The 16287-nt window shown below is 47.6% G+C and overlaps 1 protein-coding gene and 1 long non-coding RNA gene across 5 annotated transcripts in view; one reads left to right on the top strand and one right to left on the bottom strand.

Annotated features, from left to right (window-relative positions):
- The window catches only part of INO80C (INO80 complex subunit C), a 25080-nt gene extending 24437 nt beyond the window's left edge, over positions 1 to 643 (top strand). For all 3 annotated transcript variants that reach the window (XM_055559108.1, XM_055559109.1, XM_055559110.1), the window contains exon 5: positions 259 to 643. In XM_055559108.1, the coding sequence (XP_055415083.1) occupies positions 259 to 390 (132 nt within the window). In that variant the 3' untranslated portion in view covers positions 391 to 643. The remainder of the gene's footprint in view (positions 1 to 258) is intronic.
- Positions 1 to 12492, bottom strand: part of LOC129635888 (uncharacterized) — a 12874-nt gene extending 382 nt beyond the window's left edge. The window contains exons 1-3 of one of the 2 annotated variants that reach the window (XR_008706517.1): positions 12436 to 12492; positions 11449 to 11528; positions 3638 to 3686 (exon numbers count right to left, since the gene is read on the bottom strand). This is a non-coding gene — a long non-coding RNA (uncharacterized LOC129635888). Of the gene's footprint in view, positions 1 to 3637; positions 3687 to 11448; positions 11529 to 12212; positions 12253 to 12435 lie in introns of those variants that run through there. The other variant, XR_008706516.1, reaches the window with a different exon arrangement.
- Positions 12493 to 16287: the final 3795 nt, after the last annotated feature.

The following is a 16287-nucleotide window of genomic DNA, read 5'->3' on the forward strand; positions in this document are numbered from 1 at the left end:
AGCAGATTTCCCCAGGTGTCTGCTGTGGTTATTCCCCTTCTTTCCTGTCCGTACCCTGAAGCATCTCTCAAGTCTAGGGAGATTAACGTGTCTTTCCCACAGTGAGTGATTTGGCGTTCTTGGTGACAGAGTCAGACATGATGAAGATACATTGATTGCACTTTGAGTAAAAGCCAGAAAACTAATTTTTAACTTGAACTTGAATCTCACTGCCAAGAACACCTCTCTGCCCTTCTCTCTGCCTGTTTTCTCACCCAGGCCAACTACACGGACCCGCAGAGCAAGCTGCGCTTCAGCACCATCGAAGAGTTCTCCTACATTCGACGGCTGCCGTCCGACGTGGTCACGGGCTACCTGGCCCTGAGGAAAGCCACGAGCATCGTTCCCTGAGCCTGGAGAAACGGAGATGAGGTGGAAAACCATTTCCCAAGGCAGACTCTGGGCTCAAGATTTTGTTTTATGGAAACAAACTCCTGCTGTCAATCTGGAAATGTCAGTGCTGTGCCTTGGAAAGAATGTTTGGCTTTCATTGAAGGAGGGTTTTTTTTTTTTTTTTTTTCTGTTTTCCCTCCAAGTGTGATATTTCCTGTTGAATTAAATTATACTTCAGTTGTTGCCTCAAATAAAGTTGTTTGACAAGAAAGTAGAAAATTGTGCTTTTAGTTTAGCCCGAGTAAGTCCTCGAATTTTGGCTTCAAAGCTATGGAGTCTCTTATAACACATTTAAAGACTCTACGATGCATCCTGACAGTAAGGCTGGATTATCCCTGATCCCTGTGACCCCCGCTTTGAGCACGTTCATCTCTGTCTCTGATCAGAATGCTTGGAAGAGGTCCAGAACTGGGGCTGGAGGAGAAAGCACAGAGGAGCTCACCCTGTTGCCCTGGCTTGGTCCTTGCCTTGGGCCTTGGTCTCTGAATCAGCCTCTCTTCTCGGCCTCCAGAACCTGTTAGGTAAGCCACTGACTGGTTTGCGGCATTTAAAGCAGCCTGAGCTGACTGAAACACTAGCTCTGGCCTGTTTCTGGAGGTATGGGGTGTGACCCTCGTAACCCCTTCCATGGGGCGTCTGTCTGGGCACGGGAAGCCACTCGCTTCCCCTCCTCCGAGAGGAAAGCAGTCTGGGCCCGGAGGAGATGGGCTTTGAGCCCCTCTGAGCCCCACTCCCGCAAGTCTCTGGGGAGGGGAGAGTGGAACCAGGCCTTGGGGCTGGCTCTGCTTTGGAGATTAGGTCCCTAAGTTCCTTTTCTTTCTGAGGGAAAGCCCCTCTGGGTGGTGGTGTTTTTCAGTTGCTAAATTGTGTCCAACTCTTTGCAGCCCCATGGACCTCAGCACGCGCCAGGCTTCCCTGTCCATCACCAACTCTCAGAGTTTGCTCAGACTCATGTCCATCAAGTTGGTGATGCCATCCAGCCATCTCATCTGTCGGCCCCTTCTCCTGCCCTCCATCTTTCCCAGCATCAGGGTCTTTTCCAATGAGTTGGCTCTTCGCATTAGGTGGCCAAAGTATTGGAGGAGAGAAAGGGAAAACAAAGTCGAGAGTCGGCTGGGGGCTGCCTGCAGGGCCAGCGGCAGCTGCCTGGAATCCTGCGTCATTCAGCCCCTGCCCCGTAGCTGGGCGGGGTAAGGGGGGTGGGAGGGGTGCTGTGTGCTTCCCCCTCCCCCATGAAAAGGGACTGGCTGACGGCCAGGAGAGCGGGGACCTTTCCTAAGCCTGTGGGCCCTGAAGCACTCAAGGCTTCGCTGAGGCACTAAGCACTAACAGAACCATCTGAGGCCTCAGTGTAACTCAGACACCCGCCCCCAGCAGGGTGTCTTAGCCGTAGATCAGGGGCGGGGCCTGAGAATCTTCATTTCTAACTAACGAGACTGATGTTGCTGACCCAGAAGCTGCACTTTGAAACCCACCGCCGACACAGAAGTTCTCTGCAAGGCCAGAGGCTGCTCCCTGGGTTCCTGCACTCGGCCTGGGAAACCCACATTTCTGTTGAAATCAAGGAGCCAGTGAGTCACGGGACCTTCCTGCCCCACTTCCACCGTCTGTGACACGCAGAACGCCTGGGGCAGGTGCACTTCTTTTCCAGGAAGGGCCCCCGTTTGGTTAGTGGCCCACTATCCAGTTCTAACCACGTCTAGAAATGGCAGTTCTAATCATTTTTAACCCTGCTTGCTGGCCGCTACCTCAGTCCTGACTTCAGACTCTCCTGGGCCACGTCCAGGAAGAAAGAGGGCCCCCACTGGGCACATATCCATGGTGGGGACCACGGACCCCTGCGGGCCTCTCAAGGTTGGGGATGGGCAGTGGAGGTGTGCCACCCGCTCTCTGGAAGTCACCTGGGATCTGTTAAATGCAGATTCCTGGGCTACACACTAGACTTCTAACCAGTGCAGGGAGTGGGGCCCGGGCATCTGCATTTGACCCGTATTCCGCCATGACTGTGAGGCACAGGAGGGTGAGACCGCCGCCTTCTGCAGCCAGAGGGGAAGCACGTGTGCCGGACACCTGGCTCCCTTCTTTCCTGTTCCCCTGCCAGGTCTTCCTTGCCAGCCCTTATTTTGGCCAGAGAGCTGAGTTCTGAAGGTCAGGTCACTTCTCTCACCCCAAGCAACGGGGATCCAGGCTGAGCCAAACTAAGCTTCGGGCTGTGAGCAGCTCCAAGGAGTCCTCCTAGCAGTCCTGAACAGGCAGGTAACCTGGTGCCCTCGCTGTGCACGCCTGGTCCAGTGTTCTCAGTCCCACTGTATGAAAGCATCACCTCTGCAGTGGGCAGGGGCCAAAGTACACAGAGGTTGGCATTCAGTTGTTCCAAGCCGGAGGTAGGTAATACAGGAGGAGGGCTGGGCATGGTATTTATTTTAAACTCCCTGGATGAGTCTGTTGTGCAGTCAGTGATGAGACTCTTGCGGCAACTATAAAGAGAGTATTTCCCATGAAATATGTTTTCTGATTCACAGATCAGCCGTCTCTGTATACCCCAGGCCCACGAGCAGTTTGGAAGGGGGTTCCTATGTATGTGGGTGTGTCTGTTCATGATTCCCAGTCAATCTTCAAGGAAATCAATCCTTAATAATCTTTGGAAGGCCTGATGCTGAAGCTGAAGCTCCAATACTTTGGCCACCTGATGTAAAGAACTGACTCATTGGAAAAGACCCTGATGCTGGAAAAGATTAAAGGCGGGAGGAGAAGGGGACGACAGAGGATGAGATGGTTGGATGGCATCACCAACTCGATGGACATGAGTTTGAGCAAGCTCTGGGAGTTGGTGATGGACAGGGAAGCCTGGCGTGCTGCGATTCATGGGTCTCAAAGAGTTGGACATGACTGAGCCACTGAACAACAACCAGCCCTGGAGTCAGAAACTTGAATGTCACTGAAGATTCCTCCCTCTTCTATATTTATTCCTCATGTTCACTTTGGACCCAATCTCTGATCCTTTTCTCACACTACTCCTTTCTCGCTTATCAGCCCCATTCCTACCCAACCTCGCCTCTTGCCTGGACGTTCTTGGTGTCCTTTTAACTGCTTTTTCTAACAGTCTGACCCCCACCCCTCTGCCTGCAGAGGGCCTTTCCACATCTTTGGATGACACGGGACTTTGTGCGTCGCAGCACATCCACTGGTGATCAGTCTGAGATACCTTGTCAGTTCTGGCGCTGGCCTGTAGTGTCCAAAGGATGAACTCAGTCCTTTAAAAGAGAAAACAGGTAGCTGAGAAACCAGGTTGTTTTCATAAAACCAATCTGAGGTCCAGTCTGCTCTAAGTTTGACTCTTTCCGGTATCTGACACTTGTCTTTGAGAGAAGAAAGCCATCTATTAGTGGACACAGTTTAGAATGACCTGGAATGTTGGGCAGATGCTTTCCAGAGCTGGGGGCAGTCTGTGTGGATGAGGGGTACCCATCTCCCAGGTAAAAGCATGCATCATTCTGGATTTTGAATGTGGTTTGTAATTGGGCCAAAAGTACTATCAGTGAGATGTCTGTGCCTTCTGAATCCAGGGCCATCAGAAAGCAACATCAGCACCAGATGCTGTACCCAGCAACCTATAACTGTGAATTGGGGGTCTTAACTTAGCAAAGCTAAAAAGGAAGGAAATAAACTGGGGGAGTACAGGGTAAAGAAACCAGAAAAGAGGACAGATACCCTGGGGAGGGACTGAAAATGTTGTCCTCTTACAAGTGTAAGAAATGATTAGTAATATTTAAAATAATGTTTTATCTGGTGGGAATGTTCAGGCCTTATTTGGATTCTGGTTCAAACAACAACAAAAAGGTTTTTGAGACAATTTGAAATTTGATACTGAATAGTTTTTAGGAACCCTTATGAATATTTTGAGCTGTGATTATGGTCTTGTAATGTTAAAAGAAAGGATTCATATCTTTTAGAAACACATGCTGAAATATTTATGGATGGAATGATGTGCTATCTGGGATTTGCTTCAGGATAATTCAGGAGACAGGAAGGGGATGGGAATAGTGTTGAAAGAAGATTGGCCGGGAGTCAGTAACTGTTGAAGCTGAGTGGTAGGTACACAGAGGTTCATTATACTATTCAGCTTTCATAGGTGTTTGAATTTCTTTATAATGAAAAGGTTTTTTTAAGAATGACATTTTTATTACTAAAAATTGTGATGATTTTTTTTTTACCTAAATTGGTGGTCTGCATGAGCATAAAGGGGCTTATGCAAACTGAAAGTTTGAGAAACGCTGCTAAATATTGTATGGTCGTGAATAGAGGGAATACCCAGTTCTCAAAGCATTTCACACAGGATGTGTTGTAAGAAAAGAATCACAAGTCAGAGGAAGTTGTCCTCAAGACGTTGTTAATAGAGGTCTTCGTTGTGGGTTCCGTTAGCCTGGAAGGCTGTGAGAGTATTTCCCATGTAGGGGCAGGCGTGGGAGTGGAGAAACTAAAGACATCAGCTTCTAGTTTCTTCCAGGGAATAAATAAAATATACTAGAGTGGGTTTGGGATATGTTAAAATGAATGTGGCTTGAGAAAATAACTATTGATATACTTCCTGGTAGGCTCTGCAATGTTTATACATCTATACAGAGATGGGAATTAAATCATCAGAGAACAAAGCACCCGAACAAATTGTTTTAGTTGAAGGCACTGCTTCCACAGAATTTTAACGGCATTTATGCCTTTGTGCCTATATTTAGGAATTGTACTGAAACAGGTGAGGAGACACAGTCCTACCAAAATCTCTATTGCATCTGCTGCAGAAATACCCCAAGGGCCCCCCACTGCCTTGTGGGGTGAGCTTTCTACTTTGGCACCCAAACATGGAGGCTCATAGTCTGGGTTTGAATCTCATTTCTATAGTTGACTAACTCTCTGGTCTTGGACAAATTACTAACTTATTCTCAAATTCTCAGTTTCGTTATCATTGTCATTCGCCCGACATGGTTACCAGATCAAATGAGAAAATGTCAGACAAGCATTTAACTCAGGGATTTCCCTAGTGGTCCACTGGCTAAGACTCCATGATCCCAAGGCAAAGGGGCCTGGGTTCAAACCCTGGTCAGGGAACTAGATGTCACATGCCACACCTGAAGAGCCTGCATGCCGCAACAAAGATCGAGGGTCCCAAGCACCACAACTAACACCTGGCACAGCCAAATAAAAAAAATTTTTTTAAAAAAGAGCATTTAACTCAGCCCCTGGCCCACACGCCCAGCTAGTGTGAATGGTGGTCCTCACCTCCCCCTGGTCTCTGCATTCAAAAGGTGGATTTTTTCCTAACTTGTTGATGTGTACACTCTGTGCCTGGTTATTCTGTCTCTTTTCTTTGGCTGCTAAGGACTCTTGGACCCAAATTTGCAGCCCACTTGCAGTAACTGAACAGCTTCATCTGAAATTCATTCCTGTGTCTTCATCCTATTATTACCTCCATCACTCTTTTCCTTGCTCTCTTCATTGCCTTGGTCACTTCTTCTATCCTTTATTCTGTGTGTTTTTATAAGCTGGTTTACCTTTTTAATGGAGCAAGGGAAGGTGTAAGTAACTAAGTAAATAAGTGTGTTGTAATACTTATACCAGGAAACCCTTAAAAACAAAAAAAGGGGGACTTCCCTGGCAATCCTTCAGGAACTTCATTCCTTCCAGTGGTTAAGAATCTGCCTTCCAATGTAGGGGGATTGGGTTAGATCCCCGGTCAGGGAACTAAGGTTGCACATATCACGTGGTGCAGCCAATTAAAAAAAAAAAAAAAAGAAGGGCCAAGTTGCCTACTTGTTTTAGGATTCAGTGGGAAACTACAGGCATCCCTCTTCCCACTACAGACACGGAGCCCTGGATTCAGCCCGGTTTTCTTCCATGACTCGGTGGCCTCTGTCCACTGGTGATTCTGTTCCAGCTGCAGACAAAGGCCTTCCTGGGAAGAGGCAGCGTTTTCCTGGCCAACAGGATGCTGATGGCTGACAGGCACACACTGTGCCCCAAACATGCCGCTTTCCTCCGCTGGGGCCAGGAAGATGAGTCAGCGCCACTGGCCCCGGACCTCAGAGTCTTGGGTCTTCCCAGTGAACTCGGAGGGCACAGCCTGGGCTTTTGCAATGTAGAATATTGCAGGGGCTTTTTTTTATGGGATCCAGCTGAGGCCTTGGTGACTGATATCTCCCCTAATAACAACTGGGGAGGAAACTGCTAGGGAGAGATAAAGATAAGAGAGCTTCTGGTGTTTTCAACACCAGACCTTGAAAATGAGGTGTCTTCAAAGCTCCCACTAGCAGAATTCCCCCCAGTGCTTTGCTTGCCCCCCTGGAAGTTTCTGTTAAAGAGACAACAACCTAAGTATTAATATTTGTGCCCACTCGTTACCATTCTGCCTGAAATTTGATGCTGTTCTTTCTAGGCTTACGGAGTGGCAGGTGGCCAACCTGTGCCTTGGCCTCAGTTGCAAACGTGGGTACAGGGTCAGAGAAGGAGGGCAAGGCAGGACTCCAGGGAAGGAAGGTGTCCATGAGGACTGGGGGTGCACAGTGGGTCTGGGGGGCAAAGGCAGCCTTGGCAGTAGAACTGCCCAGCCAGGACCCTCTGCAGAGAACACTCCGGACATTCTCAGAAATCTGATGTCTTGGGTCTACAGTGAGGTTCATCCTCTATTTTGTAAAAAGCCTTTTTATTTAATTTACTTCCTCCCCCCTTTTTTATCTTTTTTCTCTAATTTAATGAGAAGCGAGTGGGGAACCCACTACACATGGGCTTCCCCAGTATCTCAGCAGTAAAGCATCTGCCTGCAATGCAGGAGACATGAGTTCAGTCCCTGGGTCAGGAAGATCCCCTGGAGAAGGGCATGGCAACCCATGCCAGTATTCTTGCCTGGAGAATCCCATGGACAGAGGAGCCTGGTGGGCTATAGTCCATGGGGTGGCAAAGAGGCAGTTACCACTGAGTATGTACACATACAAAGAGTCAGATATGAGAAACCATGCATGGTATATTGCTAAGTGAATTTTAAAAATCACAAAGCCATAGACAAACCCCATTTTAAAAAAATGATTTATTTTTGGCTGTGCTGGGTCTTAGTTGCAGCATGCAGGAGCTTTAGCTGCTACAAGTGAACTCTTATTTTCAGTATGCGGGATCTAGTTCCCTGACCAGGAATGGAACCCGGGCCCCATGCACTGGGAGCACAGTCTTAGCCACTGGACCACCAGGGAAGTCCCCAAACTCCATTTTTATAGTACCAACAGCAAATAAATAAATGAGAAAGTGTGAAATGATTTATGCCAACAAGTTAACAGCTGCCTCCTTTGGAGAAGAGAGTGGATTTGGGGGAAGGAGTGATGAAGGAGAGGAAGTTAGGAAATTTAGGAATTTTTGGAGAGAACACAAAGTAATTTTAAAAGAGCAAAAAAAAAACCCCTCAATTTAGGAGCTCTGGGTGGGGAGAATTCACTTTCCCGCAGAATTCAGGTTCATCCTGGAGGTTGGGCGCTCCTTCCCAGGCTGCCTTGGTCCACAAGGAAAGCCCCCCTCACCACCTGGATGACGCAGGACCCTCTCTGCCCCCACCCTCTACTCCAAGCCGGGGAACGCTGGCTCTTTCTCACAACACAAAGACTGTACCTAACAGAGTGCAAAGGTTATTTCCATTTAATGCCCATGACAATCCTGTGAGGCCAGTAGAAAAGCATGCCCACTTTACACTGAGGAATCTGAAGTCCAAGATAAGAAACTGCTCAGCTACTGGGAGTCAGTGGGGGCAGTGAGCCAGGCTCCTCTATCCACATGCAGAGTCCTTTTAGCCCTGCGTCCTCTGGCAGGAAAAGATTGGCCTGGAGCTACCTAAGGAGGATGAAACAGAGCACAGGGACTGCCTGGGTATACCACCAGAATGCAGAAATGACCAGGCCAGGACTGTTCTGTGGTGGTTAGCTCTCTGTGTAACACGCCTCAGCCATGGGTGTGTCTGTGTGTGCACACTCAGTCGTATCTAACTCTTTGCGACCCCATGGCGTGTAGCCCTGCCAGGCTCCTCCGTCCATGGAATTTTCCAGGCAAGAATACTGGCATGGGTTGCCATTTCCTCCTCCAGGGGATCTTCCCAACCCAGGGAGCGAACCCATGTCTCCTATATCTCCTGAATTGGTGGGCAGATTCTTTAGCACTGAGCCACCTGAGACGCTCTCAAGCACAGTGCCCAGATATTTAGTCAAACAGCAGTCTAGATGTCCCTGTGAGGATATTTTTCAGATGAGATTAGCATTTAAACCAGTGAACATTGGATAAAGCACTTTACTCTTCATAATATGGGTGGGATTCATCCAATCAGTTGAAGGCCTTAAGAGAAAAAGAAAGCAATCATGGAAGAGAGAATTCTGCCTCCAGGCTGCCTTTGGACTCAAGTTGCAAGCTCAGCTCTTCCTTGGGTCTCCAGCCTGCTGGCCTGCCCTTCAAATTGCAGAATGGCCAGCCCCACAATCATGTGAAAGTGAAAGTCGCTCATTCGTGTCCGACTCTTTGCGACCCCATGGACTATACAGTCCATGGAATTCGCCGGGCCAGAATACTGGAATAGGTAGCTGTTCCCTTCTGCAGGGGATCTTCCAAACCCAGGGATTGAACCCAGGTCTCCTTCATTGCAGGCGGATTCTTGACCAGCTGAGCCACCAGGGAAGCCCAATCATATGAGTCAATTCCTTAAAATCAATCTCTCTCTACATGTATATACACATATCCCACTGGCTCTGTGTCTCTGGAGAACTCTGACCAACACACTTTCTCTAAAGGAGACTGGGTGAACACATGCCTTCTAAACTACCTTCCACAGGCATCACCACACCCGGCAGTGAGGCTTCTGAGACTCACATGCTTCATAAGTGATTAAGTGAAAACCACCAGCTAGGCTGAAAATGCTCGATGGCTTTGCCGGATAGGATATTTATTTAAACTGTTGTTTTGTTCCTGTCTGAGTCATTCAATCTCATGAAAAAGAACAGTTTGTCTTGATTAAATCAAGGGTGGGTGGGTAGGAGTGATGAGAGGTGAGGTGCCTTCCTTTTCTGAAAAGTCTGTGACCCAGGATTATTCCAGAAACTATAGCTTCTGTTCTGTCTTACAAATCAGAGTCAACAGGGACTGGTAGGGCCAGCAACAGAGCTCCAAGACTGGCACTGTTTCCTTTCACCTTCTGTCCTAGGCTCAGGTCCTTTCTGTAAGGAAGGGCCCAGCCCCATTCTGTCTACACACCCCTCACCACGGGCAGAGGCTTCCTGTCACCATATGCACAATGCTGAGACCAGCATGAACTCATTTAGGTGCCTAGCATGGTTTGCATTTTATGAGAGTTGGAAGAAGAACCCAGAAACAGCTCCTAATCAGAGAGCATCACTGCTTCCATTTTAATTGTGATGGAAACTGAAGCCCAGGGACATTGGGCTATCTGCCCAGGGCTGTGCGGGAGTCATGGTCTGAGCTGGTCGTGGGGCTGCTGGGAAGAAGAAAGGGGTCTGGGAGGATGTGCCCTGGCTTCTCTGGAATCGCCACTTACCAAGCCTCACCCCTTCTCAAGGAGCAGAGCCTGATGGAGGGATGGAGACTGGCATCCTGGCTTCTCCTCAGAGCTGTGACCCAGATATAAAAGAGTGCTTCTAAATTCTCACTTGAATTTCCGGCCTAGTGTCTCCTTTCAAAAAAGTGGAGTCCAATACCACACTTCATTTCCCACGACATGGGGAGCTCATTTCTTGCCCCCTATGGCAGTGGTTCCCAATAGTTTGGGGACCAGGGACTGTGCCAGTTTTTCCAGGCACCAGGGTTGGAGATGGTTTCGGGATGATTCAAGCATATAACATTTATTGTCCACTTGATTTCTATTATTATTGCATCAGCTCCACCTGAGATCTTCAGGCGTGAGATCCTGGAGGCTGGGAAATCCTACCCTATGGCTTGGAGAGTTCCCTTATCCCTCTGCACTCAGCTTAGCAGTTACCTCCACCAGAAAGCTTCCTTGTGCCTTCCCTGCCCCCACCCCCCACAAGTGCCCCTTGGAGTCCTGGCAGCCCATAGGCTGAGCCCTTTCAGGGCATGGAGGCTGACACTGAGAGCATCTGACACATGGTAGAGCTTGGTAAACATCTATTGACTAAATCATGGGGATTGAAGAAATAAATACACTAGGAAATATTTCCTTTTAGGGAAAAATGACTAGAAATTCCTACTCATCTTGCCTGATACATAATGGGCATTCAGTGTTTATAGAATAATTCTCAAACATGAGAAGGTTATGCTCAGAATAAATAGCCCCTGACATCAGCTGTGCTGTGGGGATAATAGGCAGTCTCACTGTCATTTCTGGGTAAAAACGTCAATGGCCATGGAGAGAATGCTTTCAATTTTAAGTTTTCCTTCCATACATTTTCTAAAACCAACATAATACCTTGTTGCTTATCTACAATCTAGTAATTAGCACAAAATTTAGCCCCAAATTAGGGGGTATTAGAGATATTTTCAACTTGAAATTCAATATGGCAGGATTCCGGGGGTCTGCCAATTATCTAGAAAAATAAGATCCACCTGGTCTCAAATTTTCCAGTTAATTCAACAAATTCAAAATCTTTTGGTTTACACATTAGGCAACATTGTGCTTGTTCCCTTTTCATTCATTCATCCGCTCCCGTGGGGAATGGAAGTCCCCTGCTGTAGGAGGGTTCAAGGTGCTCAGGGAGATAAGACATCAATAAGCAAGGAGAAGGTCAGAGGACTTCTCTGATGGCTCAGTGGTAAAGAATCCACCTGCCAATGCAGGAGACGCAAGAGATATGGGTTTGATCCCTGGGTCAGGAAGATCCCCTGAAGTAGGAAATGACAACCCACTCCAGTATTCTTGTCAGGAAAATCCCACGGACAGAGGAGCCTGGTAGGCTACAGTCCATGGGGTCACAAGAGTCGGACACAGCTGAGTTCACATACACTGATGGCCTGTATGGGATCTCTCACCTCAGAAATTCAGAAGTCGACAGCGGGTGGATAGCGTGCACCAACCAAACCTAAAAACATAGACTTCTGATCAAATGGCGCTGTAACAGTCAAGGAAACCTAGGTTATAAACAACAATACAGATAATGCTATGATCGGGGTGGGGCCCAATAGGGATGGGATAGGCTAGATCTTGAGAAGGAGGCAGAAAGGGAAAAGGGCTACCTTAAGTATGGGAGATTTGCTTTGGCTAATAACTGCCATTCCATATAGGCAGTAAGAATACATCTGCAGTATTCTTGACAAGTAAAGGGACAAGCAACAAGGTGGGATGGACGGGGGCTGGCCCCTAGGCCAAGCTGAAGGAAAGGCAGCTGGGGGCCTGGGGCCATGACTCAGGCAAGAGGAATGCCTCTCAGGCTGCCTGCAGCTGTGATAAGGAGGACAGGATGGGGCACATAGGGGACATCCTGGAGCAGCCTGGGGGACCTTCCAATCGGGAGCACAGGCACAAGCCCAGGGCCCAGGAGAATTCTGGCTGGCCTGCCAGGCAGAGTCCTGGAGGGTGATGGAACCATCCATCACCCAGTTGCAGTGGACAAAGGGAGGGAAGCGTGGCTGAGGCCTGGTATGCCGTGCCCACAGCTTCCTTACAGACTCGCTGGCTCCACCTTCCAGCCCTGCAGCCCCTGAGCTGCCCTAGACCCTTTTAGCCTGCCCTCAGATGTCCCCCTGCTCTGCGCCTTCTAACCCTTGGATTCAAATCTCAGGCCTGTTTCTCCTACCAGCCAGGTTTGTGCCACATCTTTGTAATGCTTGTGCCTTAATTTACTCCCTTTAGTGGGCTCCCATTTTAAACATGGCCTCTGCCTGCTAAGCAAATACCCTTGTTTGTAAATTACTCCCACCTGAACCACCTCTCCTTCCCTCTCCACCCTCCAACTCCACACAGAGGATCCCAGGGCTTCTTTGCAGCATGATCAAAATCCTTCTTGGGCATCCACTCACCAGACCGCTGGTGAGACCAGGCACAGGGTGCAACTTCTTCCCCCTAGGAAGCACTCTCATTAGTAGGCAGTTTAAACCACTTAGGGGGGCTTCCCAGGTGGTGCTAGTGGTAAAGAACCCACCTGCCAGTGCAGGAGACAAAAGAGACACAGGTTCGATCTCTGGGTCGGGAAGATCCCCTGGAGGAGGGCATGGCAACCCACTCCAGTATTCTTGCCTGGAGAATCCCATGGACATAGGAGCCTGGTGGGCTACTGTCCATAGGGTCACAAAGAGTTGGACACGACTGTAGCGACTTAGCATGCATGCATGTAAACCACCCATAGGTCCCTGCTTTGTCAGGTTTCTCTGGTTTTTTCCTTCTGTCATGGAGTCTGACACTCAGGCCCCTTCCCCTTCAACCTCTCCTACAAATGCCTGGAGTTTCGAGTTCTGGCCCATCCTTCAGTAAGTTCCCTGCTTCCCCAGTAAAAGAAAACATCATCATGTTAACACCCATGGTAGTAAGTCATGTTGGTAGTGTGTATCTTGATGTACGTGATGAGAATAACACTTCACCTCTGTCATCTTCCTTCCAAAACCCAATAAGTTCAGTCTAATTATGAGCAAAACCTCAGACAAATCCCAACTGAGCAACAGTCTCCAAAATAACTTACCCAGCATTCCTCAAAACTGTCAAGGTCATTAACAACAAAGGAAGTCTGAGAAATTGTCACAGTCAGGAGGAGCCAAAGGAGACATGAGGATGAAATGTAACATGGTGTCCTAAATGGGATCCTGGAGCAGAAAAGGACATTAAGCAAAAAATTAGGGAAACCTGAATAAGGTTTTGCTGTTCAGTCACTAAGTCGTGTCTGACTCTTTGCAACCCCATGGACTGCAGCACACCAGGCTTCCCTGTCCTTCACCATCTCTCTTAAGTTTGTTCAAATTCATGTCCATTGAGCCGATGACGCTGTCTAACCATCTCATCCTCTGTCGCCTTCCTCTCCTTTTGCTTTCAATCTTGCCCAGCATCCCGGTCTTTTCCAATGGGTTGGCTCTTATATGGGGTTTGAAAGTGAAAGTGAAAGTGAAGTCACTCAGTCGTGTCTGACTCTTTTCGACCCCATAGATGGTAGCCTACCAGGCTCCTCCATCCATGGGATTTTCCAGGCAAGAGTACTGGAGTGGGTTGCCATTTCCTTCTCCAGAGAATCTTCCCAACCCAGGGATCAAACCCGGGTCTCCCGTGTTGTAGGCAGATGCTTTACCGTCTGAGCCACCAGGGAAGCCTTGTGAATATGGGGTTTAGTTAATAATAATTCATCAATATAGGTTCATTAATTCTAGCAAATATATAAAGGTATAACATACAAAGTTAACAATCAGGGAAACAGGGTGTGGCTGTGTGGGAACTCCATGTACGATCTTTGCATTTTTTTCTGTGAATCTAAGACTGTTCTAAAAGAAAAAGTTCATTTAAAAAAAACAAAGGCTTTTTTGAAAAGTCATTCTACAACCCCTAATACAGCAGGAGCTGCTGGATCCTTTATTACTAAAGTAAATCTTACTTACAGATCCTAAATGCTGCCTTTCAAACTATAGCCATGATAGAGTATCACTTTATCATGCCTGTATCAAAGGTATGGTTTTTCCAGTACTCATGTATGGATGTGAGCGTTGGACCATAAAGAAAGCTGAGTGCCAAAGAATTTATGCTTTTGAACTGTGGTGTTGGAGAAGACTCTTGAGAGTCCCTTGGACTGCAAAGAGATCCAACCAGTCCATCCTAAAGTAAATCAGTCCTGAATATTCATTGGAAGGACTGATGCTGAAGCTGAAACAGCAATACTTTGGCCACCTGATGGGAAGAGCTGACTCATTGGAAAAGACCCTGATACTGGGAATGATTGAAGGCAGGAGGAGAAGGGGATGACAAGGATGAGTGGTTGGATGGCATCACCGACTCAGTGGACATGAGTTTGAGCAAGCTCCGGGAGTTGGTGATGGACAGGGAAGCCTGGTGTACTGCAGTCCATGGGGCCGCAAAGTCAGACAAGACTGAGAGACTGAACTGAACTGAAAGTATCACTAGTACTAAATGAAAACTCACCCACTTTAGCCTTATTTTTTGTTTAGTCGCCAAGTTGTATTCGACTGTTTTACGACCCCATGGACAGTAGCCTGCCAGCCTACTCTGCCCTACTTAGCCTACTCATGGGATTTCCCAGGCAAGAAAACAGGAGTGGGCTGCCATTTCCTTCTCCAGGGGATCTTCCTGACCCAGGGTTCAAACCTGCATCTTCTGCATTGGTAGGCAGATTCTTTACCTCTGAGCCACCAGGGAAGCCCTTAGCTTTCTTTACTTCTATTTTAAGTATCTACTATATACTCCAAAAGAACTTTTATTACTATGTCCTTTAAAAATTCTGGTTAGACTTATTTCTGATTCAGAAAGTAATATATTACTTGGTAAGACTTGAAAAGAAACTGTTGGCAAAATTGTTCCTCCCATAAAAAATAGTACTATTTGCAAACTTCTCTTAAAAGTATTTTTGGAAATGACTCAGAATGCTTCCTGACTCCACCACATTCTACCTTGTAGAAACTGTGATAACGAAGCAGTAATTTCCAGTAATAGCTAGGTGGCTTACATCCCAATAAGATGATTCCATATCTTATTGTGCAAATTTGAAATCTGTTCTCTTCTTTCTTGGAGCAATTTGTGAAGTTATGAAGGCATGTTATTCTGATTTCATCCATCATATTGTTTTTTGCTGATGTTGTCTTATGGAGAATGGGAGGATTTGAGAAGGGGAGAGAGGTGTTATCAAGTAGAAATTTGGGGAGAGACTTTTCTTGTTCTCTGAAGAAATATCTCGAACATAGTATTAGTGCCTTGGTTTGCTTGAGAGTCCCTTGGACAGCAAGGAGATCAAACCAGTCAATCCCAGAGGAAATCAGTCCTGAATATGCATTGGAAGGACTGATGCTGAAGCTGAAACTCCAATACTTTGGCCACCTGATGTGAAGAACTGACTCATTGGAAAAGACCCTGAAGCTGGGAAAAATTGAAGGCAGGAGGAGAAGAGGGCAACAGAGGAGGAGATGACTGGATGGCATCACCAACTTGATGGGCATGAGTTAGAGCAAGCTCCAGAAATTGGCAATGGACGGGGAAGCCTGGCATGCTGTAGTCCATGGGGTCGCAAAGAGTCAAACATAACTGAGCGACTGAGCTGCTTGCCTATGTGTGGCACAAAACACATTATGATACCACCATGAGATCAAGTTGTGAAAGGCTTTGCAAAATAGAAAATAAATGGGCTGGCCAATGCCTTTGAAAAACTGTAATATGTACCATGAAGCCTGTCATACAGTCCTGCCCCACCACTGAAATCCCAGCATCTGCTGGTTTTGTTTTACCTGCCATCTTTTCAGCTCTCTTGTCTTTTGAGCAGTTTGCTCACGTCCCCTCTACTGGTAAAGGGAAAGGGAAGAGAAGTCGCTCAGTCGTGTCCGATTCTTTGCGACCCCATGGACTGTAGCCCACCAGGCTCCTCCATCCATGGGATTCTCCAGGCAAGAGTACTGGAGTGGGGACATTTCCTTCTCCACCTCTGCTGGTAACTAGTCATCAAAGGAGTCCCAGTTTAAGTAAAATCTGACTGGTCTGCTCATACTTGGAGTTCTTAGCACTGCTTACCCAAACAAAATCTTCAGTTGCCCTAAGCCTTCGGCAGCTCCAGGTTGGCTGCTCACACGACACAAGGTCATCCTGAGAGAGGCAAATTGTCTGCTTGGTTCCGCCATCGTTGGGTCATCCTGAGAGAGGCAAATTGTCTGCTTGGTTCCGCCATCGTTCTGTAA

Source organism: Bubalus kerabau, chromosome 21 (assembly GCF_029407905.1).
Source record: "Bubalus kerabau isolate K-KA32 ecotype Philippines breed swamp buffalo chromosome 21, PCC_UOA_SB_1v2, whole genome shotgun sequence".
Classification (NCBI taxonomy): domain Eukaryota; kingdom Metazoa; phylum Chordata; class Mammalia; order Artiodactyla; family Bovidae; genus Bubalus; species Bubalus kerabau.